This window comes from Coffea eugenioides, chromosome 5 (genome assembly GCF_003713205.1).
Source record: "Coffea eugenioides isolate CCC68of chromosome 5, Ceug_1.0, whole genome shotgun sequence".
NCBI lineage: Eukaryota > Viridiplantae > Streptophyta > Magnoliopsida > Gentianales > Rubiaceae > Coffea > Coffea eugenioides.
The window spans coordinates 34,097,264-34,122,516 of NC_040039.1; the positions used below are offsets into that span (position 1 = coordinate 34,097,264).

General features: G+C 39.8%; 3 protein-coding genes across 3 annotated transcripts; all 3 read left to right on the forward strand.

The window, feature by feature from the left end:
• Window positions 1–778: 778 nt before the first annotated feature.
• Window positions 779–1,906, forward strand: LOC113771428. The gene has a single exon (XM_027316007.1). The coding sequence runs from the start codon at window positions 779–781 to the stop codon at window positions 1,904–1,906; it is 1,128 nt and encodes a 375-aa protein (XP_027171808.1).
• Window positions 1,907–13,683: 11,777 nt separating this feature from the next.
• Window positions 13,684–17,756, forward strand: LOC113771429 (probable pectate lyase 8). The gene is made up of 4 exons (XM_027316008.1): window positions 13,684–13,711; window positions 13,889–14,067; window positions 17,376–17,414; window positions 17,521–17,756. Exons 1-4 carry the CDS (start codon window positions 13,684–13,686, stop codon window positions 17,740–17,742), a joined length of 468 nt encoding a protein of 155 aa, XP_027171809.1. The 3' UTR covers window positions 17,743–17,756.
• Window positions 17,757–17,801: 45 nt separating this feature from the next.
• LOC113770161 (oxygen-independent coproporphyrinogen-III oxidase-like protein sll1917) lies at window positions 17,802–18,578 on the forward strand. Its single transcript, XM_027314548.1, has one exon. It carries the CDS (start codon window positions 17,802–17,804, stop codon window positions 18,576–18,578), a length of 777 nt encoding a protein of 258 aa, XP_027170349.1.
• The last annotated feature ends 6,675 nt before the right edge of the window (window positions 18,579–25,253 follow it).

Sequence of the window (25,253 nt, forward strand, 5' to 3'; positions counted from 1 at the left end):
GCAGTCAATGGTCGTACCTTGACTGTCGAAAAGGTAAGGAAGAACTGGTTGTCAGAGCTTATTGATAGCTATAACCAACCTAGTGATAAATGGAGGAAATATCTTTGCATCGATGATCATTTAATTGGACCGTGCCTGCGCAGTTGATCCTTTGGGTAGAACTTTTGTTAATTGCTATTTTCAGTGAATTGTGCTTTGTGAGTTAGTTTTGAATTTTGTTTGTTTTATTTTATTTTATTTTTATTTGCCTCCCATTGAAAATCCCCCAATTTCGTTCTACTAATTTGGAAAGAAATAATTTCCTACCTGCTCCCTGTGGAATCGACCCTACTTGCCATTGTACGCAAAATTAGTATTTTTATAGACAAATCCGGTATATCGGATCAAGCAAACTCTTCGGGAACAGGGTGAATCAAGTAACCCATTGCACACCTAGGGTCCCTGCTCCAGTACTTGGATTTGTTCTATAATTATTTAATTGAGGTGGTAATTAGGACTTTTTAGTAATTATTATTGCACAGGTTCGGCACCTGTCAATTTTTGGCGCCGTTGCCGGGGAGTTGGCGTTTGGATTATTTGTTTCTTTTTAAATTCAGTTTTTATTTTATTTTATTCTTCTTGGTATTTTTGCTAGTTTATGCCCCGTTCTTCTCGCACAGGTGAATTAGTATACGATCCTGAGGTTGAGAAAGCAGCGCGTAGGCGGAGGCAAGAGACCAAGAGGCGAAGAGAAGGGCATTTATTTATTGCAAACAAGTCAGTGGAAAACGAAGAAAGCATGGCCAACACCCAAACATTGAGGGAACTGGCTGCTCCGGAGCTGACTCACCAGCCCTTATGCATCACATTCCCCGCTTTGGCTGAGAATACTGCTTTTGAACTGAAGTCGGGATTGATTCAACTCTTACCCTCTTTCCATGGTCTCTCTGGCGAAGAACCCCACAAGCACGTAAAGGAGTTCGAGGTGGTCTGCTCTAGTATGAAACCTCTTGGGATCACTGAAGAGCAAATTAGACTGAGAACCTTCCCGTTCTCTCTCAAAGATGCAGCTAAAGATTGGCTGTACTACCTACCAGCAGGTAGTATTACCACGTGGGCGCAGCTGAAAAAGAAATTCTTGGAAAAATTCTTCCCTGCATCCCGGGCTGCGAGTTTGAGGAAGGAGATCTGCGGCATTAAACAATACCCCGGTGAGTCCTTGTACGAATACTGGGAAAGGTTTAACAAGTTGTGCACTAGATGCCCGCAGCATCAAATTAGTGAGCAACTGTTAATCCAATACTTCTACGAAGGGCTCCAATCAACCGATAGGAGTATCATCGACGCTGCAAGTGTGGGAGCACTGGCAAACAAGACACCAAGGGAAGCGTGGGAGCTCATCGAAGCCATGGCAGAGAACTCCCAGCAATTTGGCTCCCGTGAGAGCAACCCTCCCCGTAGAGTCAACGAGGTAGAGACTTCATCCTTACAGCAGCAACTGTCAGAATTGACGTCAGTTGTTAGGCAATTAGCCATGAGAGACGCACCCCGAGCGAAGATGTGTGGAATATGCACTAGCATGGACCATTGCACAGACTCGTGCCCCATTTTGCAAGAGGACGGGGCGGAACAGGTAAACATGGTCGGAGGCGTGCCTGCGCCCCGCAGGCAGTACGACCCATACTCCAATACGTACAATCCGGGTTGGAGGGACCATCCCAATCTCAGTTATGGGAACAGGCAACAAAATGCATTTCCAAATCGTCCACCAGGATTCCACCAGCCATGGCAACCAAAATCGCAACCTTCGTCCTCCAACTCAGGAAGTTCTCTGGAGGACCTAGTCAAAAACCTGGCCACGACTACTACCAACCTGGCTACGACAACCGCCCAGCTCCAGCAAGAAACAGAGAACCTACCGCCATGAGCACCACTCAGTTCCAGCAGGACACAAAAGCAGGCATGAAGGATATGGAGGCTCGAATAAGCCAAATGGCAACTGCCATCAATCGCTTGGAGTCCCACTCTTATGGAAAGTTACCCTCACAACCTGAAGTAAATCCCAGGAATGTAAGTGCCATGACACTGAGGAGTGGCAAGGAATTGGAAGGGCCTAAAGTGGAAAGTTCAAAAAGCAAAAGTGAAGAGGAGATAGAGAAGGAAATTGAAGAGGAAGGGCGTATTCGCAAGGATCCCAAGGTAATCATCACTCCTCCGCCCACTATTAAATCTAACTTACCTCCTTTTCCTTGCAGGCTAGAGAAGACAAAAAAAGTAGAGAAGGAAAAAGAGCTTCTAGATGTGTTCCGAAAAGTGGAGATTAACATCCCTTTACTGGATGCAATCAAGCAGATACCGAAATATGCTAAATTTCTCAAGGATCTATGCACCCATAAGAGGAAACTGAGAGGGGACGAAAGAGTAGCGGTGGGAGAAAATGTGTCAGCAATGCTCCAAAGGAAGCTTCCACCCAAGTGTGGAGATCCAGGTATGTTCACGATCCCCTGTAAGATAGGGAACACACCGATTAGGAAAGCAATGTTAGATTTAGGGGCGTCAATCAATGTGATGCCCAAGACTATTTTTGCTTCTCTAAATCTTGGACCACTTAAAGAAACAGCCATCATAATCCAACTAGCTGATCGTACGAATGCATATCCAGAGGGGCTAGTTGAGGATGTCTTGGTACAGGTAAATGAATTGGTTTTTCCTGCAGATTTTTATATCTTGGACATGGGAGATGAGAAATCATTAAGCCCATCACCTATCTTGTTAGGTAGACCATTTCTTAGCACTGCCAGGACTAAGATAGATGTGAATGAGGGTACTTTGTCAATGGAATTTGATGGTGAAACTGTGAATTTCAATATTTTTGAGGCGATGAAGTACCCAGAAGAATCTAACTCGGTCTTTGCTTTGAGTGTTATTGAGCCTTTCGTGCAGGAAATTTTCGAATTAGATGGCGAAGACGCTTTGGAAGTGGCTCTAGCCAAGCACTTGGAGTTGGGTGTAACTCATGATGTGGACCTAAGGGGAGATTTGCTCCATGCAGTGGAAGCCTTACACTCACTTCCACCCGTATCCCCAAGGTATGAGCTTACTTCTCTTTTTGTGCCAGAGGCTTAAACGAAACTGCTTCCTTCAGTTGTGCAGGCACCAGATTTAGAATTAAAGCCTCTGCCAAAGCATCTTAAGTACGCATTCCTAGGAGACCGGGAGACACTGCCGGTAATCATCTCTGCGCACCTGTCTCCAAGTCAAGAAGACAAACTAGTGCGAGTCCTGAGGGAGCATAAGGAGGCAATTGGGTGGAGTATAGCAGATATCAAGGGAATAAGTCCATCCTTATGTATGCACCGAATTCGGCTCGAGGAAGATGCGAAGCCGGTAAGACAGGCTCAAAGAAGATTGAACCCCCTGATGATGGAAGTTGTGAAAAAGGAGATACTCAAGCTTCTAGAGGTGGGGATCATTTTTGCTATCTCGGATAGCCCATGGGTGAGTCCTGTCCAGGTAGTCCCGAAAAAGGCGGGAGTGACCGTGGAGGAGAACCAGGAGGGTGATATGGTCCCGGTCAGGAAAGCAACTGGCTGGCGCCAGTGCATCGACTACAGGAAGCTAAATGCCGTGACTAAAAAGGACCATTTCCCCCTCCCCTTTATTGATCAGATGGTAGAACGATTGGCAGGTCGTGTTTATTATTGTTTCTTGGATGGTTTTTCAGGTTACTTTCAGATCGCAATCGCACCAGAAGACCAGGAGAAGACTACCTTCACATGCCCATTTGGCACGTTTGCCTACCGCCGGATGCCTTTCGGACTCTGCAATGCTCCAGCGACCTTTCAAAGGTGCATGGTAAGTATTTTCTCCGAGTATGTAGAGAAAATAATTGAGGTATTCATGGATGATTTCAGTGTGTACGGGGACAGTTTTGATGAATGCTTGGAAAATCTGGCTTTAATTCTGAAAAGATGTATAGAGACGAATTTGGTACTTAATTGGGAAAAATGTCACTTTATGGTAGATCATGGCATTGTCTTAGGGCACGTCGTGTCAGCTAAGGGCATAGAGGTAGATAAAGCAAAAATTAACCTTATTTCTGCTCTACCTTACCCGTATGTGTCCGGGAAGTGCGTTCGTTTTGGGGCCATGCAGGTTTTTACAGGAGATTTATCAAAGACTTTTCGAAGATCGGAGCACCCCTGTTCAAACTGCTGCAGAAAGACGTGTCGTTTGATTTCACAAGTGAATGTAAGATGGCGTTTGATAAATTGAAGGAGTCACTGACATCGCCGCCTGTCATTCAACCCCCAGATTGGAGCCTTCCGTTTGAAATTATGTGCGACGCAAGTGACTATGCCGTGGGGGCCGTGTTGGGACAAAGAATTGGAAGAGCGCCACACGCGATCTATTACGCATCAGAGCCTTAAGTGGAGCCCAACTTAATTACTCCACGACGGAGAAGGAATTACTAGCTGTTGTTTTTGCACTAGAGAAATTTAGGTCATATTTATTGGGTGCCAAAGTAATTGTTTTCTCTGACCATGCCGCCTTGAGGTACCTGTTGGCGAAAAAGGATGCCAAACCGCGGCTCATTAGATGGATCCTGCTCCTGCAGGAGTTCGACTTAGAGATTAAGGATAAGAGTGGAGCTGAGAATTTGGTGGCTGATCATTTGAGCCGGTTGCTCACAAATCACGAAGATCTACCGTTGAGAGAGTCGTTCCCTGAGGAGCAACTTTTGGCCATTGATTCGTCGATACCTTGGTACGCGGACATTGTCAATTTTTTGGTCACGAGTCAATTACCTGCAGGTTGGCCAAAAGCTAAAAGGGATAAGCTAAAGAGTGATGCCAAACATTACCTTTGGGATGACCCGTACCTGTGGAGGCAATGTTCAGACCAAGTTATAAGAAGGTGTGTAAGTGCAGGTGAGTTTCACTCTATTTTGACTTTTTGTCATTCGTTTGCATGTGGAGGGCATTTTGGTCCAAAGAGGACGGCTCGTAAAGTGTTAGAAAGTGGTTTTTATTGGCCTACTCTGTTTAAGGATGCATATCTGTTTTGCAAATCTTGTGATAAGTGTCAAAGGGTGGGGAATATCTCTCGAAGAGACCAAATGAGTCAAACCCCCATATTATTTGTTGAGATTTTTGATGTCTGGGGTATAGACTTCATGGGTCCCTTCCCCTCGTCCTTTGGTTTCTTGTACATTATACTTGCTGTTGACTATGTTTCCAAATGGGTAGAGGCAAAAGCCACCCGGGCTAATGATTCTAGAGTGGTTGCAGATTTTGTAAGATCTAACATTTTTGTCCGTTTTGGAATGCCGAGAGCCATAGTGAGTGACAGGGGCACCCACTTTTGCAATAAAACGATCACCGCCTTGTTTCGTAAGTATGGTGTGCTCCACAAAGTGTCCACTCCCTACCATCCCCAAACGAATGGTCAAGCCGAAGTATCGAATAGGGAGGTTAAGTCGATCCTGGAGAAGATGGTGAGGCCTGATCGAAAGGATTGGAGTGTGAAATTGGAAGATGCTCTCTGGGCCTACCGTACTGCGTATAAGACGCCGATTGGGATGTCCCCATACAGGTTAGTTTTTGGTAAGCCTTGCCACCTCCCGGTGGAATATGAACACAAAGCATTTTGGGCGCTCAAGCGGTGTAATATGGACCTTATGGAGGCCGGAGGAAATAGAAAGCTCCAATTACAAGAGTTAGAGGAGCTACGGAATGAAGCCTACGAGAATGCAGCAATTTATAAGGAGAAAAACAAAGTCTTTCATGACCAACAAGTCTCGAGGAAGTCGTTTGTCGTTGGGAAAAAAGTCCTACTTTATCACTCGAGGCTTAAGCTTTTTCCTGGTAAGTTGCGTTCCCGTTGGATTGGTCCATTTGTTGTTACTAATATGTCTCATTATGGCGCAGTGGAAATCCAAAGTCTCAAGACGGAGAAAAAGTTCGTAGTCAACGGTCATCGTTTAAAGCCTTATTATGAAGGGTTTAATAACGAGCAAGTGGAGGTTCTATTCCTGGATGATCCAAGTGGTGAAGTCTAGACAGTTGAAAGCCATGTCTAGCCAAAGACGTTAAAGAAAGGCGCTGCTTGGGAGGCAACCCAAGGATTACAATATCAATTTTGATCATTTTTCCTTGTTTTATAATTTCTTCAGTTTTATCTTAATGTTTTGACAGTTTTTGTGGTGTTGGACAGAAGAGTTGGGGTTCCAAGGCGTGCCCACGCCTTGCAAGGAAGAAAACAAAAGAAAAATATTCGTTTGGACGTCATTTGGAGGTTGTGGGCAGAAGAGTATGCTCTCCAAGGCGTGCCCACGCCTTCCAACCCCTCAGACAGCGAAAAAAAAAAAGGGGATTTGACTAGGCCTCTGTTCTTTTCCATTTTTTCCTTCTTCTTTGACTGGTTTTGGCCTCTTTCCTCCAAATTTCTTTCGGCCGCACTGCAACAATTTCTCCTTCCTGTTTAGCGCCTGCACAGTCCGCCGCCTGCACAGCCCGCCGCCGCCAGATCCGTCACTCCAGCGCGCGCGAGCGTCTCCCCTGCCAGGTCCAACTGCGCGCCCCTGCTCCCTTTAGCCCCGCGCGCCTCAGTCCAGCAGATCCACACCAGCAGCGCGCACCAAGCGCGCGCGACGCCGGCAGCAGCCCGCGCGCGCCAGTCCTTGCGAAGCCCAGCAGCAGTACGCGCGACAGCTTCGCTGCCCGCGCCTCTCTCCCGCGCGCGGCAGACCCCCTGCGCGCTCTTCCCCAGTCGTGCAGCGCCTCAGCATCCGCGATAGCCCAGCGCCAGATCTGCCAGCCTCCACCGCGCGCCTGCCCACCTGCGCAGCCTTTACCAGCGCCCATCTCCCACAGCAAGCTGACCGCGCGCGCGCCTCTCCATCGCTCGCCAGGCCCCTGCGCCGCCCGACTAGCAACCGAGCCCAGCCCACTGCGCGCCCGCCAGTCGCACCCCAGCGCCCGCGACCTGCTCTGCCGACCGCCCAGCCTCAGCTATCCTTCTCCGCCAATTTCTTCTTCAGCGTGGACAAAGAGAAAAAGTGGTACCCCTACTTTTCTTGTTGAGCTGGTGACTTCGATTGGGAATTTTAATTGCTGAATTTTGCCTCCTTTTGGGTTGCGATAATTGTTGGTATTGTCGGGGGGACCAGTTATTTGATCATCTGAAGGGAGAGACCTTATATCTGCTTCCCTGTGATTTTATACTTGCGAAATTTGTGGGCTCTAGTGAATTTAATATTTGGAACACGAGGTTGGTAGCTCACTGATTGTTGCCTTTTAGTAACTGATTTCTTGATTTGAGGGGAGTTGATTTGGTTTTCTTCATTGTTGTCGGCCAATTTACGGCAGTGGGGGCATTTGGTTGGTATTTGTTGACCGGTTGCTGTTGGTGGGGACATTGTGTTCCCTCTTTGCTATTGGATTGTTGATTTGTTGCATATTATTTGTTACCTGTGGTCCCGTGTCTTCTTTTGGGTAATTGATTGGCTGTCTCCGGGCTGCTTTACATTCATCTCTGGGCATCCGAATGCCTCCAAAGAAGGCGACAACTGCTGGGCCGTCTGGGTCCCAACCTCGCAAGAGGCGAGCCCCGGTTCAACCCACCATTCGGTCTCGTCTGGGCCTGAATAAGAGCACTATGTCTCCTGGAGGAGGGGGGAAACGGTCACTAATCTTACACAGGCACAAGTGGAGCGGTTTAACAACTTGGCAAACCGTCCTTTTACTCCTTGTAGGTGCTTTCATGCCCCGACCTTGGACCATTTGCGAGTTGCACGGGAGGTTGAACAGCTATTCTCAGCCATAGGTTGGCAACAATATCTACTCATTAACTATCCTACATTTGAGGAACTGTGTTGTGAATTCTTCTCCACATTCGAGTTCAACAGAAATGAATTTATCACTTTGGATGAGCCGGAGGTCATTAATTTCAGATTGGGAGGTACTCAGTTTGGTATGTCAATTAATGAGTTTAACATGACTTTGGGGTTTGCTAGTGAGGACACCATTGCCTCTGGGGCATATATAAACAGTGCGTGTGACTTCACCCGACCGTTCTCAGTTGACTACATTGACATTTGGAGGGAGTGGTCCACGGATCGTCAAGTCTACAATCCGAGTCAGTCGAAGGCTTCCCATCTGAAGGATCCGGTCTTGAAGGTTGTCCACAGGTTCTTAGCTCACAATTTCTCGGGGCGCAAGGATACCTCCGGCACGCTTACCAAAGTGGAATTCTATTTTCTTTGGTGCATGCGCAACAAGGTTCGAGTTAACTTTGGATGTTGGGTGGCCACCCAGATGGAAACGGTCATGCAAAAGCGTAATAAGCCGGTGATACTGGGATCACTCATTACTCACTTGGCCATTCGAGTGGGAGTGCTTGATCTAGACAAGGAGCACAACTACACTCTAGCTCGAGAAAATGAACCCCTGGATTTGCGTAGCTTGGAGAGAATGGGGGTTATTTTCAAAGTGGGCGATGTTTATCAGTTTACGCCCCCTGGTGAGGGCGGGCCGCGGCCCCGGGTGCCTACCACTGCACCCTCCACTGACTCGCCACCCCATCCGGACCAGGCGGGTCCGTCCTCCTCTCATCCTCCTCCTGCTGGGGATCCCCGCTACCCGGACCTCCAAATGGGTCTTCATGACCTCAACACCCAACTGGCAAGGATAGATGGCCGGCTTATGGCGCTCCAGGTTTTCGCCCGCATTCAGGCAGAGAATCAAGCAGCTTACTATGCTCACATTGGCTTCCAGCCGCCGCATCCGCCGCCTCCTTAGGCTCCGGCCGCACCTTTTCGGTAGTCAGGGAAGTTTTCGCTCTCTCTGCCCTTGCAATTATTTTCCTATGTTACATTGAGGACCATGTAGGTTTTAGGTGTGGGGGGAGTGGTTTCCATTACTTTCTTTTTCATTAGTTCTTTCTTTTTGCTTTGTCACTTAAAAAAAAAAAAAGAGAAGAAATGGAAAAAATGAAAAAACATTGTAGTTAGTCGCTCTTTTGGTTATTTTTATGCTTGTTAGTGTTGGGGCATATTGTTGTGATAAATGACATAATCAAAGTGAGTGGGTATGTGGTCGTATATGCTAGCCGTGCATTTTGTTTCCCTTGGCAATGTCATCGAATGTTGAGTACACTGGAATTCACCCGTTTTTGTAACTCTTGGGGAGCTTTTGAGCCTTACTTTAGCATATTATTCTTGTTTGCTCTATTTTGTTTGATTGAGTGGGTATCGCACATGGTATGAACATTCTAGAACTTGCTATTTTGTACATGTCAAGACCACATTTTGATGAACTGGGTGCATTTGAAATGATAAGGGCATTTAGGATTCAACCCTCTCCAGCTATCTAAAAAAAAAAAAAAAAAAAAAAATTCATGAAGAGACCTTGTGACCAGAGGACTATGGGCTACAAGGCGTGCCCACGCCTTGCGAGCCGACCAAAAAAAAAAAAAAAAAAAAAAAAAAAAAAAATCTTGGGGCACTTGTACAGGGTGTACAGCAAATGGAAACTGCCTTGTTAGTGAAACTCCTCCAGTAGAGCACTGTGGTTATTGGTGAGTTTTGGACGTTCTCTTGACACTTTACCCCCTATCCATACCTACTTAACCCGCCTTTCACCTGAGCCCCATTACAACCCTATTAAAGTCCCTTTGATTTATGTGTTTAGTTCACTTTTAAGTGGTGGAGATGTGATAAAACGTGCAAGCCTATGGTAATGGCATTCCGTGATGTTGAATTGAGCGATCCTAGTATTCGTATATACTCTTTGAATTACAACATGTCCGGTGTGTTCTACTTTTGGTGATATTGTCAGGGACCCTAGATGCTTGTGTTAGTATAGACTATTACATGACCTCTGCTCTCTTGGTTGTACTTCTAAGCTCCGAAATGCTTGAGGGCAAGCATTGTCTAGGTGTGGGGGGATTTGATAGAACGGTTATTTGGCGTATTTTGCACTATCATCTTGTCCTAATTTTGGCTATTCATGGTGCTAAGAAAAGGGATTTCACTCATATTTGACATTTGCGTGAATTGTAGGTGGTTAGCATTAAAAAGATATCGCGGGGAAATAATTCCAGAAGACTTGTAGTCCCAGAGCGTGACCACGCCTTGGAAGGTGTACGAAACCGAAAGACGGACCGTGGTCCATGTGGACCAGGCGCATGGGATCAAAACTCAAAGGGGGAAATAGCTTTTGGAGATTGAATTGTACCAGACGTGTGGGCTTTGGACTGGGAATGGCGGCGGCTATAAGAGGAAAAGAAAAGCAAGATTCAGAATCAACTTTTAGGGCTTAGCTTTAATTTTCCTTTTCGGCTCCTTGTCAGACGATTGCTCCTGTTCTTTTCTTTTGACTTTTGTTCCGCCTGCGGCTAGCGGCTAGCGGCTAGACATTAGAGATTCTCGCGGATTGCATCTGGGCTCCGTAGAACGGAGACCCTTTTTACTTTTTGCTTTTGACTCTTCAAAATTCCGCCAGATTACTCTTGCGCTTTTCCAATTCTTCGGCAATCAATTGAATGTATTCAATTAATTTACGCGGGATTGACACGATGAGGAGCGGCTAATTTCCTCCTCTACCCAAAGGGTGACGCAAGGGCGCGGTCCATAATATCTGTGAGATCTAATCGAATCTTTATTATTTCCCCCAATTTATTGCTATTCGTGCATTTTCTGAATTAATTGTTCATGGGTATTTTATTAATTGAATATCAACGGCCGGGTATTTGATTTAATTTAATAGCCTACTGCCACGTTAATTAAATAGAATCCGTAATTGTTCATTTAATTGACACCCCGTGGCGACCACCATAATTGGTTTTATGATGGGGGAACGCAAGATCTAATTTAAATAAACCCTCTTAGCGTGTTTATTGGTTAGGGTTGGGTTCTTCTAGCTTTAATGCAATTGGGTAATTAAATTCCTACGGTCGTACCTAGGGTTGTTATCTGGTTAGGGAAGCAGTCAATGGTCGTACCTTGACTGTCGAAAAGGTAAGGAAGAACTGGTTGTCAGAGCTTATTGATAGCTATAACCAACCTAGTGATAAATGGAGGAAATATCTTTGCATCGATGATCATTTAATTGGACCGTGCCTGCGCAGTTGATCCTTTGGGTAGAACTTTTGTTAATTGCTATTTTCAGTGAATTGTGCTTTGTGAGTTAGTTTTGAATTTTGTTTGTTTTATTTTATTTTATTTTTATTTGCCTCCCATTGAAAATCCCCCAATTTCGTTCTACTAATTTGGAAAGAAATAATTTCCTACCTGCTCCCTGTGGAATCGACCCTACTTGCCATTGTACGCAAAATTAGTATTTTTATAGACAAATCCGGTATATCGGATCAAGCAAACTCTTCGGGAACAGGGTGAATCAAGTAACCCATTGCACACCTAGGGTCCCTGCTCCAGTACTTGGATTTGTTCTATAATTATTTAATTGAGGTGGTAATTAGGACTTTTTAGTAATTATTATTGCACAGGTTCGGCACCTGTCATCAGGGGTTTGGTAGGTTTGGAAGGAAACCTATCAAGAATGTCTGTGAGATTATAGGTTTTGAGAAGTCTTGGGTCTTTGGTTAATGGATTCAAAGAGGTTAAGACTTGGTTCAAGGATTCTTTGAATTTGTTCAGGTAGCGTTATTTTTTCTCTTTTTCAGGAATATCTTCAATCATGTCAAGGAGAACGTTTTGGTCCCTAGTCAATACATTGATTGTATGACCTTCCTTTTTCTCTTCATCATTAGTAGTTTGGGAGGAAGATGATGTTGAGATGTCATTATCTAATTGATTGATATAATCTTTTTCTCGTTCAGAATCATCAGTATCTGATTCAATCAGAAGATTTGATATTTAGGTTTTGATCTGGTTTTCTAGATCTAAGGTATTGATTTTTTGATTGAGTTTGCAATATCAGTCTATATGTCCGAGTTTGTGACATTTGTGATAGATAATTGGAGATGGAGGTTCAGTGATTTGTGATGGTTGTATGGAAAGTGTTTGTTTATTGGGCTGTATCTCCTTTTGTAATAGGAGGATTTTTCAAGTTGTTTTGTAGGTTTGGGTCTTTTATGGGGTTTTTTTGTAACAATTTGGTAACACAAATTGTTCATAGAAGGATCCAAGGTCTTTTCTCCTTTGGGCTCGATCATTTGCAAGTTGTCTGAACATCTTGTCTTGTCGGCATGCTTTGAATGCCACCTGTTGGATTTGACTGGTTAACTATCTATAGGTTATTGTTTCCCATGGCACAATCTCGTTGTATTGAGTTCTAAGCTCTTCTCGAACTAGGTCTCGCAATGATTTAGGAAGGCCATCAAGGAATTTTTCTTTCCAATAGGCTTTGTTTTCGTCTGATCTTGCATATATTCTAGTTAAGAATGTATCCTTGTACCATCTGAAGTCTGAGAGGCTTTTGCATTTGAGATTGTTTAGCAGTTTCGAGGATTTTTTCCTGAATATTCTTGGATCATCGACGAATATTTTTGCAATAGTAAATATTAATGTTGCCACCGCATCTGAGATGGTGTCTCCATCCTGAAGAATTGGTTCACCATTAATATTAATTTTGACTACATTGAGAATATTATCCTTGTCTTTTGTGGTGAGGTGTTCATCCCACCATCCTTTAAGTTGCCTTGTAAATCCTGTAATTAAGATATGAGCAGCTAATTGGTCAGTACAGTTATATGATGTTTGATAAGCTGTTGCCACCATTGTCATTTGTTGAAGGATTGTAAGAATGTTGTATTCTGATACTCCATCTATACTCCATTCATATATGTTATTTGCATTATATGAATTTTACAAGATGTTGAGCTTTTCTTCAAGAAGGACATTTGGATAGGTAGCTCTGGAGTAGTATAGTTTTTGTGGATTTTCCAATTGATAATTTGATTTTGTGAAGAAGAGGGTTGTAGTTTGTTTATACCCAAAGATTTTTGGAATTCTTCTTTGGTTATTGTACAAATTGATTGGCTAACACTTGTGGATCCTTGGTTGTTTGATCCTTGTTTGGATGTTGGGGTAGAAAAGGATTGTTCTATTTGGCCATTCGTTTTTCTAATTGGGTTAATGGTTTGATTTGGAGGTCTTTATGGAATTTGGTTGGTATTTCATGAGATTTGAAAAGTGGATTTGATGAGGAGGTGTTTATAGAAGGAGTTTTAGGAATAGGCCTAGTTAGGAGATATTCTCCAAGTGTTGGTAAGTACTTGTTGGTGTAGTTATTTTGTTCGTAGATTCCCTGGATATTCTTGCCGTTGATTGTGTCTTCATTTTGGGCAGTTTGGAGCTTGAATTGTTTGGCATTGATTTCTGTTGACTTGTATGAGAAAGTGATTGATTTTGATGGCGGAAGTTCTGCTTGAATCTCTCCTTCAGTTGTTTCCCACCTTTTTACCACATTTGTTGCTTGAGGAAAAGGATAATCAATCCTATTTCTTTGTGAATATATTTCGAACCAATCGAAGAACTGAATATGTTGTATGGTTCTTCCGAGAAATTCATAAAATTTTTCTTGTATTTTTTGTCGATGTTGTCTCTTATATTTGTCAAAGAACCAGTTTCTCTTGGCATGGTTGTATTCTGCATAAAATTCTGTCTTGAGATTCTGTTTGTCAATTTAATATTCCATAGTAAGTACCCTCAATTCGTCAAGTTGAGAATGACTGTCTATTATGGAGGAATATGTAGGAGATTTAGGAAGTATTTTCTGATCCGGATCATCAGATGATCTATCTTGGATTTCTGAAAGGGTAGGCCTGTTGGTTGAATGCTTTGCTTGTGAAATTTTAATAGAGAGATCGAGATCTTGAAGTCATGTTGAGATAGAAGAAGTCAGTGGCCTGTTTGAAACTGATCTTCTTCCTGTTGAGTATCTAGGCATATTTATACCAATTGTTGATGACGATGATGCCCTGAAACTCATAGTTTTGTCAATTTTGATTTGGACAGCTCCAAAAGCAAATTGTTGGATACTTGAAACCGTTGTATTCTGTATTGGATCTGTTGGAACTACTTCAGAAAGAACCCAGCTTTCTGGCAGTGAGATCTGGTTCCAGGTAATAGATCTTGAAACTGTGATCCGAGATCTAGCCAGATCTGTTTGGAATAGGACTGTCTCTCCTTTTTGTAATGTTTTTAGGGCTTCAGCCCTGAATGCTGAATTCATAACTTTATATTGAATTCTATAAATAATAGCTACAGGAAGAGTTCCTGTTTTGACTCAATAGTTAGCAGTTTTTATGTTTAATGTTAAAACATCTAAAATATTTTTGTCCTTTAAAGAGACTGTAAAGTTTGAAAAACAATCAAAATATACTGGTCCTCCACAAAGACTAATTTCTGCCATTTCTAGAAGGGAATCATTGAATTCTAAGAATCTACTATGTCTAAGACAAAAGAGTAGGATGTGTCTAATCCTTCTCTTGTCAAAGGTTTGGCTGAAATTTGTACTAATCCAAAATGAATAGAATTGTATTTTTGTTTATGTTTTTCTATTGTTCTTTTGGAAAGTAGTTTGATTTCTTCATGATCAACATCTAAGGCTATAGTTTGTTCTACTATTTTGATTGTATAGTCTAAAGTAGAAAATATCCACTTTCTATCCCTTTCATAAATATCAATTTGGGTATATTTAAAAATTTTTCAATTGCCTATGTCTTGATTGATGTCGGCTATATGAATTTCTTTTTTTAGTTTGGTGTTTAAAGAAGAACTAAAAGAGGTAGAATTAATTCTAAAAAAGGAGGCCATGAGCAATTAAATAAATAAGTTTGAATAAATAAATGAATTATATATTCCTCTTCCCTTTGGCACAGAATCCTTCAGAATCCATGGAGGATAACCATTTTTCTAAATCAATTATAACAAAAATAGTGAGGACGCTACAAGAAAAGATCTAACATTTAGGGAAAGATTAACTATACATGAAAACCATATTTTCATCATAATAAGATAGTGATGGGGTTACAAGAATAGATCTAATCTTTTGAGAAAGATTAACTATGCATGATGACCATATTTTCAAACAAAATCATAATATTAATAGTAAAAATTCATGAAATCGAATCTGATCCTTCGACACTTCATCGTCCTGGATCTGGGATCACAGGAACCTTAACATCCCTACAGGACTGCCAAATCTCATGATTTTGCATAGACCGGAGGTTAGCAATTACAGGTTCCATGTCCCTTGGACAGATCCAAAGTCATAAAATCAATACTATCAATACTATAATAAATTTGAATACATTAGATAGTAATAATCATGAAGTTGACCAGTCTTATCAGAAAAATCTAAACTTGTAGATCTACACTAACAACATCATAAATAAGGAAAGATGGTAATCACGAAATTAAGCAATCTCATTAGACAGATCTAAACTTGTAGATCTATACTAGCAACATTATAATAAGTAAAGAAAGATAGTCATCACTCCACTTCTGATGAGATTGCCAAAGGGGGAAGTGGGGTGATGGTTATCTTTCTTTACTTATTATGATGTTGCTAGTATAGATCTATAATTTTAGATCTATCTGATGAGATTGCTTAATTTCGTGATTACCATATTTCTTTATTGATGATATTGCTAGTATAGATCTACAAGTTTAGATCTTTCTGATGAGACTGGTCAATTTCGTGATTACTATCTAATGTATTCAAACTTATTATAGTAGTGATAGTATTAATTTTATAACTTTGGATCTGTCCGAGGGACATGGAGCCTGTAATTGCTAACCTCCGGTCCAGGCAAAGCCATGAGATTTGGCAGTCCTATAGGGATGTTAAGGTTCTTGTGGTCCGAGATCCAGGACGGTGAAATGTCGAAGGATCATATTCGATTTCATGAATTTTTCCTATTAATATTATGATTTTGTTTGAAAATATAATCGTCATGCATAGTTAATGTTTCTCAAAAGGTTAGATCTATTCTTATAGCCTCATTACTATCTTTATTATGATGAAAAAATGGTTGTCATGTATAGTTAATCTTTCTTAAAAGGTTAGATATTTTCTTGTAATTTTCTCACTATCACTGCTATAATCAGTTTAGAAAAATGGTTATCTTCCATGGATTCCGAAGGATTTTATACCAAAAGGAAGAGGATTATTGTTATTTCATAAGTTTAATTCGTTTTATTTTGATATTTATTTTTCTTTGCTTATGGCTTCTTACAAAACAAACTTTAGTCTTCTCAAAACTTCTTTAAACAACAAACCATTAGATGATCTTCAAACCAGAATTGCTCGAATTGAGCAATCAATCCTTATTCAAGAAAAACTAGAAAACAAACCTTCTGAATTCCAGATTGACAAACAATGCTTTAGATCGGAATTCTTTGCAAACCACAATCATTTTAAAAGAAAATAATTTTTTGACAAATATCAGGGAAAAATCTGAAAAAATATACAAGAAAACTCTTATGACTTTTTAAGAAAAATAAAACAACATATTCATTTCTTTGACTAGTATGAGTCTCAAACATCTCAGGTGTCCGCACCAGACTAAAAAATCCAGTCTAAAATATTTCAAAACCTGCATCTTCTATGCCAAAAACTATAAAAACTCAAGATTTTACACCAGATCTTGTAGATCCGATTCAAACTAAGCTAGAAACCACAGATTTATCAAACCCAGTAGATTTACCAAACCAAGGATCTAACATTTTAGTATCAAGCCAACCAATGAATAATTCGAATAATATTACTAATCTTGATGCAAGAAAAGACATAGGAAACTCCTTAAATATAGGATATTCTACAATAAATGTCTTAACTAAAACTCAACCTAGTGTCAAACCGATAACTGTTAAAGATCTTTAAACAGAAATTGCTTCTCTCAAAAGACAAGCTAAAACAATTGAAAAATAGCCCAATCAACCACTGATGACGATATCATTGAGAATCCTTCTCAGTCAAATATAATATTTTACAAAAAATATTTTGTTCTTATAAGACTAGTTATTAATAACAATTATATTGCAGAAACAGAAGCTTTATTTGATACAGGAGCTGATCTTAGCTATATTCAAGAAGGACTTATTCCAACAAGATTTTTTGAAAAAACAAAAAAAAGCCTTAGAGGAGCCAATGGTTCCCAATTAAACATTCAATTCAAAGAGCAAATTGCGCGAAATGTCACTAAACTATTGCGAGGTGCTGATTCTGATCACTAAACTAGTAAATCTGTACCGTTTTAGTCATTCCGTGTATTTATGCCATTATGATAGACGGAAAGTCACTTTTTGAGAGGCAATTTCATCCACACAATCTTTTCCTTGAAGCTTTTACATAGTCAATGGTTCTGTGTCTGGCAAAAACAGAAAGGAGATGACCGATCTAAATGGCAGCACCGTCAAGATCTGAAATCGTTACCTCGTCCCGCTTAATCCTTTTGCAAAGAAGGTAATATACAGTTACTAGCATTCAGCATCTACCCAGTGATGACTTTTTATCAACCATGACCTCATTGAACTGATTCCCCTTTATGTAAATGGACTGGTTTTGACAGGTAACAAAGAGGGTTGAAACTGCTGAATACCAGTGGAAGAATTGGAACTGGAGATCAGAGGGCGACCTGATACTTAATGGTGCCTATTTTACTCCATCTGGAGCAGGGGCCTCGACCAGCTATACCAGTGCTTCAAGTTTAGGTGCCAAGTCGTCTTCCATGGTCGCATCAATGACTTCTGGTGCTGGTGTCCTTAATTGCTGCAGGGGCCGCACTTGTTAGCAGCTGGTGCCAATTGCACAAAAAGGTAGTTTCATTCACACTCAAGTCCGACGGCTACCATGTTAAAATTATCCTTCACTCCCTTGTCAACAACCTTTCCCACCAAAATCATACCTCTAAGACTCTTAAAATCTATCATAAACACATCGTCTCAAGCCCCACAAACTGTTCAACAAAATGACACAACCATGTCCACCAATAAACCGCTGCACAAGCTGCCCCCTAAGTCAGCCTACATTCACCTCCCATTCTGTAGAAAACGATGCCACTACTGTGACTTCCCAATTATCGCTCTTGGATCCTCCTCTGCACCAGAGGAGGACCCGCGAATTTTAAACTACATTCAAACTCATTGCAGAGAAATTAAAGCCGCCTCATTGAATTCAAACCCCAACCCATCTCTTGAAATGGTATTTTTTGGTGGTGGGACACCTTCTTTGGTTTCTTTGGTGCTTGAAACTTTGAGTTTCAAATTCGGAGTGTCTTTGGAAGCTGCGATGTCAATGGAAATGGACCCTGGCATGTTTGATGGGGGGAAATTGAAGGAGTTGATGGAGTTGGGGGTAAATAGAGTGTCCTTGGGAGTGCAAGCTTTTCAAGATGGTCTGTTGAAAGCTTGTGGGAGAGCTCATGGTGTGAAAGAGATTTATAAGGCTATTGATAGTGTGAAGGCCTGTGGGGTTGAGAATTGGAGTTTGGACCTCATATCTTCTCTTTCTCATCAAACACCAGAAATGTGGGAGGGGAGTTTGAAGCTGACAATCCAGGCGCATCCTACCCATGTCTCAGTTTATGATTTGCAAGTTGAGAAAGACACCAAATTTGGAGTATTGTAAGTCAAGAAACTCTGTCTCTGTTGGTTTGAGATAGGGGGCAAACTTGAATTCCTTTCTCTCTCTTTGAAGGGGAAAACTTGAAGAGTTTTCTTTGTTCCATTCTATGATCTAAATTATGAAGTTTAGTGAGAGGTCTTCGCCCATTCCAGAAGCATTTGCTCAAATCTTGAAGAATGAGGGTGCAAGGTCTCCGCCGTTTGTTATTGTTCTTCGATGAGCTTGGATTGAAGGTTGCAGATGGAGCTCTGGTCAGGATAAAAAATGGGAGGGAAGGGGGGGTTCCAGTAGAAGGGGAGAAAAGAGAAGGTAGGGCGTAGGGGAAGAGAGAGGATGGGAGGGAAGGAAGAGAGAGGATGAGGAAAAAGAAAGAAAAAGGGAGAGGAATGAGAGTGGAGGTGGAAGTGATGGCGGTGGGTAGCAATGTAGGTGATAGGGTGGCTGTAGGTAAAGAAGAACGAGGGTATAAATTTTTTAATAGCTGTGTGGACGAAATTGCCCCTCAAAAAGTGACTTTCCGTCTCTCCTAACGGCATAAATACACGGAATGACTAAAATGGTACAGATTTACTAGTTCGGTGACATTTTTTGCTAATAAAAAAGTTTAGTGATCAGAACCGGCACTTCGCAATAGTTTAGTGACATTTCGCGCAATTTGCTTCAATTCAAACTCTCAAACGTTCAAGTCCAATTTTCATCTGTATCCATTAAAGAAACCTTCCTCTTAGCAAAAGACCTAACCAATAATGTTATTCTTGGAACAACTTTTGTAACCAAACTTATTCACTACTTGACCAATGATGATGGGATTATACCCTAAAAATATGGTCAAGATGCTCTTCTACCATTCTCTAGAAAAACAGTTCAACAAATACTAAATTATCTATTCCTAAAACATAGCCAAATCAATTTCTTGAAAGAAGAAATTGCCTACAAAAGGATAGATGAGCAACTTAAGAGACCAGAAATTCAACAAAGAATCTAGAATTTGCAAACAAAAATCCAAGGAATGGTTTGTGCAGAGGTTCCAAATGTATTTTGGACAAGGAAACAACACACTGTCCGCCTTCCTTATGAACCTGATTTTGAGGAAAAGAATATTCCAACAAAAGAAGGCCTGTACAAATGAATCAAGAATTGCTTCAGCATTGCCAAAAGGAGATTAATGACCTTCTGACCAAAGGAATCATTAGTCCCAATCAATCTCCATGGAGGTGTCCAGCATTCTACGTCAACAAACAATCGAAAATCGAGAGAAGAGTTCCAAGGCTGGTAATCAATTACAAAACCCTGAATAAAGCTTTCCGGTGGATTAGATATCCTATACCAAACAAGAAGGATCTGCTTCAAAGGCTCTATTCTGCCAAAATATTCTCAAAATTCGATATGAAGTCTGGATTTTGGTAGATACAAATTCATACTATAGACAGATACAAGACAACATTCACAGTACCATTCGGGCATTATGAATGGAACGTGATGCCATTTGGTCTAAAAAATGCACTCTCAGAATTCCAAAGGATTATGAATGAGATATTCAGTCCTTACTTCTCATTCATCATCATCTATATTGATGATGTTCTAGTATTCTCAGAAAATATTGAACAACACTTCAAACATCTAAACACTTTCCTTCACGTTATCCAGAAAAATGGTCTAGTTGTATCCCAAAAGAAAATCAACCTTTTTCAAATGAAAATTCGGTTCCTTGGACATCACATCTACCAAGGAACTATTACCCCCATCAATAGGTCAATCTAGTTTGTCGATAAATTTCCTAACCAAATCCTTGACAAACAACAACTCCAAAGATTCCCGGGTTGTTTAAACTATGTCTCAGATTTCATTCCAAATCTTAGCAACATAGCCAAACCTCTATATGATAGACTAAAAACCACTCCGCCCTTATGGACGGATATCCATACAGAAACAATCAGAAAAATTAAAACCCAAGTCAAAGCCATTCCTTGCTTAGCTCTTCCAGATCCAACAATTCCAAAAATTGTGGAAACAGATGCTTCTGATCTAGGATATGGTGGTGTTCTTAAACAAACAAAAAATAATAAAGAACAGATAATTGTTTTTGCTTCCAAACACTGGAACAATTCTCAACAAAACTATTCTACTATCAAAAAAGAAATCTTAGCAATAGTTTTATGTATTACAAAATTTCAAACTGAACTGCTAAACCAGAAGTTTTTATTTCGGATTGATTGTAAGTCAGCTAAAGATGTTTTACAAAAAGATGTCAAAAACCTTGCCTCTAAACAAATCTTTACAAGGTGGTAAGCAATTTTATCAATCTTTGATTTTGATATTGAATATATTAAAGGATCTTCAAATTCTATTCCTGATTATCTAACTCGTGAATTCTTGCAGTGAAGATAAGATACCCAGGAAAAAGAAACAAAAGGAAAAATCCCCAGACCAATCAGAACCCTCTTCCCAAACAACCAAACAAGACTCCTTGAGTTTTTCTAGTTCATCTCAAACAGAGAAGAAATCTTCTTCAAACTTGTCTCCAAACAGATTCCAAATCCTCTTTTCTCCTCAACCCATATCCATAGCTTCTCCTAAAACATGGGCTGATATAGCCGAAGAGGAGGATGAAAAATAACTATACTTTGAACGTCTCAAACAATGGGCTGAATCACTAGGATATCAGCCTGAATCAACAGGGTATCCTGTTTGGGATACATCAAGTCACCTCAAAATAGCTTTAACCCAAAACATCAAGCCCAAAACACTCACAATTCAAGAACCCAAAACCCTAGCTAACTTCAAACCAAACCAAATAAAACCTCTTGCCCATATGTCAAATCAAGTACCTACTTCCTGTAGTCCAAATCGAACTTGATTATTGGCATGATGACCCAAACATGCTGGCCCGAACTATTCTTCTAGATACTTAAAATTTCATACCTCAAACTCTTACCAAAACACTTGAATATTACAAACTCATTCTCACGGATTCAAAATCTCTGGTCCTTAAACCCCACAAAACAGAGATGAAAGACAATGAAAACCCTACCGGGAAATACATCAATACTCATTCCAGTGCCCAAATTTAAAAGGTTATCAAGCCATCAGAATGGGGAACAAATCTAAGCAAACCCAAACCTTTTACTACTTCCTTTAATCCCCCAGGATATACTTATTGGGATTATAAGGCAGCTGGTTCTATGCCTTCACCTTCCAAAATGAATTGAACCAAAATTCTTATCTTTTCTATTTTTTGAAAACAAACAAATATGATTTTTCAGCATGGTTTGTAGCGTGATGGAAAGCACTTGGACCTAATCTGGAAATTCTTTCTCCAGATATCAAACAAAGCTACAAACTATTCAAAGAAAGATTTGAACCCCCAAACAACTATATACCAATCAGCCTGCACTTCTTTTCCATATTCTCGGTAGCATGGGTCTACCAGTGAAAATATGAATACATACAGTAAACACAGCTCCCGCCATTATTAGTCCGACAAGGATATTCAAAATGGTGGCCAATATTCAATAAAAATTTCATTCAGCCAGCAAACATCCAGGCATGGTTTCAGAGGAATTCTCGCTCAATAAAATCCGGAGATAGTCAAACAAGCTAGTTTTGCAGCAGAAGTCTATCTCAGTAGCCAAACTGGCATCAATCACTAACAAACAAGAGTTTATCAAACAACTCAAAGATATACTTCTACAACTAGATCAATCAAAAGAAACTCCAAACAAAAAGAAAGCCTCCAGTTCTAGAACAAAACCTGATGAATTTGAAGGCCTAAAAAATGAAGATGATTGTTATGGAATTTTCTCACAAATTCCATAAGGTCACAAAACAACGAACAGGAAAGAAGAAAACAAGAAAAATTCATTTCACTGTAACACCGGAAGCACTGTAGCAATCTCCGGCAAGTTACTGTGCAAACACAGCAACAAAAGACAAACGATGCATTGTAGCGTGCACTGTAGAGGTACTGTACACTGTAGCAAACAGTAAAAATTACTATAGCGGGTACTGTAGTAATACGAAAATTTTGCTATAAATACCTCTCAAACCCAACACAATCCACACACCTTTCAGAACACAATTCTGAACACCAATTCTTCAAGTTCTTCTCTCTCTCTAGCTTGAAGAAACTCTCCTCCTTCTCTCTACGAACTAGTTCTTAGTTTTTATATGTTAGTTTTTAGAATCAAACAAGGAAACAAACCTTGTGCAAGCTTCATATTCTGTAAGTCCTCTTATTCTCATATTCAATCTCATTCTGTCAAATGGTCGGCTGAGTTGCCTATATTCATATTCATTTACTTGTTTATTTATTTTGTTTATACTAACCATCTATTGCCGATTCTACCACCTAAACTAACACTCTAACTGAGTGACAGTTTGACTGTGACCCACTTCCTAATTCTTCTGCTTTCTATTTAATTTTCTTTATTTACTTTCCTGGTTTAAGGGGCTAACCCCTCGTCCCATCTGGTATATATATAATAAAAAACCATCAACCAGTTGCCTTAGAGTTAGAATCCCAGTAGGTCACGTGACTACTTGGTTGGCTACTTAGTTGGGAAATATGGGTTGTAAATTGTAATAGTAGTACCTTTCCCTTTGGTCCGGGGCAATGTAGGTATACAAAAGAGTCAAAGGCCTTGTTTAGCTTACGAGTTTTTGTAGGAAAATTCTCTTAACACATTTTTAAAATTTTTTTACCTAACGCATTTTTTAAATTTTTTTTATCTTACATGTATCAAATTATTAAAACATATTTTTTTTTTATAAAAACTCTAAAAATTTGCAATCAAACGAGTTCAAGGTTTTCCAATCCCATCTCACTAATTGCTAACTAATTTTAGTTGACTCAGTTCAAGTGTATTAACCTACCATTCAATTTTTATTTTATTTTTAACATATACACTGTTTCAAAATTTACGGACCAACCTTCATTCAATCATGTATTCTTGAATTCCACCCTCTACGAAGATAATTAGGAACTCTAATTGTACCAACAAAGAGTAGTATTTGGATACATTGATGCTTCCTCTTCTTCGACAATTACAAATTGAGGATGAGAATAAAATTTTATAAGTAATACAAGAATTCTATTCTTCTAATTTTCTTCAATTTTGTATTTTTATAGTAATTTTCCAATCAATTTAAAATATAATACATCAAATTTTATTACAATATGTGATATTTAGTTTTTGTCTTAGATCAAAGATGATATATTAATCTAACATCAAGTATACTAGTGAGCTATATACGTGATATATTTCTATTTACCATGCTTTTGCTTTATGAATAAAATTAAACTTTTACTCCTCTTTCAATATTTTTGACCTTACTACTTAGTTCATTGGTTTATTATTAACTGCAATAGCATTATGCAATGACTTATTAAAAGTAATCTATCATATGAAAAAAATTTCTTTAAATTTAAATTGCACATACCTTTCAATTACATGCTAATTTGTTTTGATCTACCAAATTTATTAATTTAATAGTTAAGTGCTTAGTTCTATGCATATATGATCTTTTATATATAAAATTTAGGCTAATAAAAGATTTTTTTCAGAACTTATCTTAGCAAACATAATAAAACTAAGATTTACATCTAAATAGTGATGTTATTTGTGTACTTCTATTTTGCACTCTATGCGATTACTTCCAAAGTATGCTTTTATGGTATAGTTAAACTATACTTTTTGCGTATGGAATTGCAAACGAAAAAATTAGAGGAATGAGTAGTTATTTTTTGTACTTTAATGCATATTTTGACATTATAATAAATAAATAACTTGCTTATTATGCTTAATTCATTTAACTTACTGTTATATTGTTAAAATAATCGAGTACTCCCTTCGTTCCATTGAAAGTGTCCTACTTTTCTTTTCTTGCTGTTTCAAAATATTTGTCACGTATAATATTTCTAACTACTTTATAATTTGAAATTTCCTTTGTCCCTTCATTAACGACGCATAAGTAATACTATCTAACTTGGGTCAAATTTCTTATTCAACAAGTCATAAATAGGGCCCACAATAATTTCACCACCTCTCAACTTCTTACTTTGACCAATTTCTTGTCAAATGGATCAAATTTTTTATTCAACAAGTCATCACGCACATCACTAAGGGTAAAGATGGAACAAAAAAAGCTTTTTAGCGAAGTTCACTGTGCATAAAAAGCACATTGAACATTGAAAAGAGAATTGTAGTGAGTAAAGAAATAAGCAAATGATTAATGTTCACTGTGAACTCCTCTCACGTGTAGAGGCCTTTTCTCTCTCTTGGGAAGAGAGTTCTTTTATCCTTGGTGGGAACTTTATACTTTTTAAAAATTCAAACAACATTTAACTACAATTCAAAGTTTGCATCTGAACTAACTTCCAAAAATTTAAAGCTCGTCCATCTGATTAGTGCACCAATTGAAGCTGCAGAATTCAGAAGGATCATTAGTCATAAAAGAGGCATATTTAAGGAAGAACTTGAAGATGGAACTAGTCGGTTCTTAGCCAACAAGGACTATTAAAGAAAGCATTAAATAGGTATTTTGGTCGGAAGCCACTAACGGACAGATTCTGTACAATAGAGCCAAGGTCAGTTAGTTTTTAGCTATTATCCCTCTTTTGCGACTCTTATACCTTCATTTTTTTTCAGCTTTATTTTGAGATGGTCTGTTTGGGTTTGC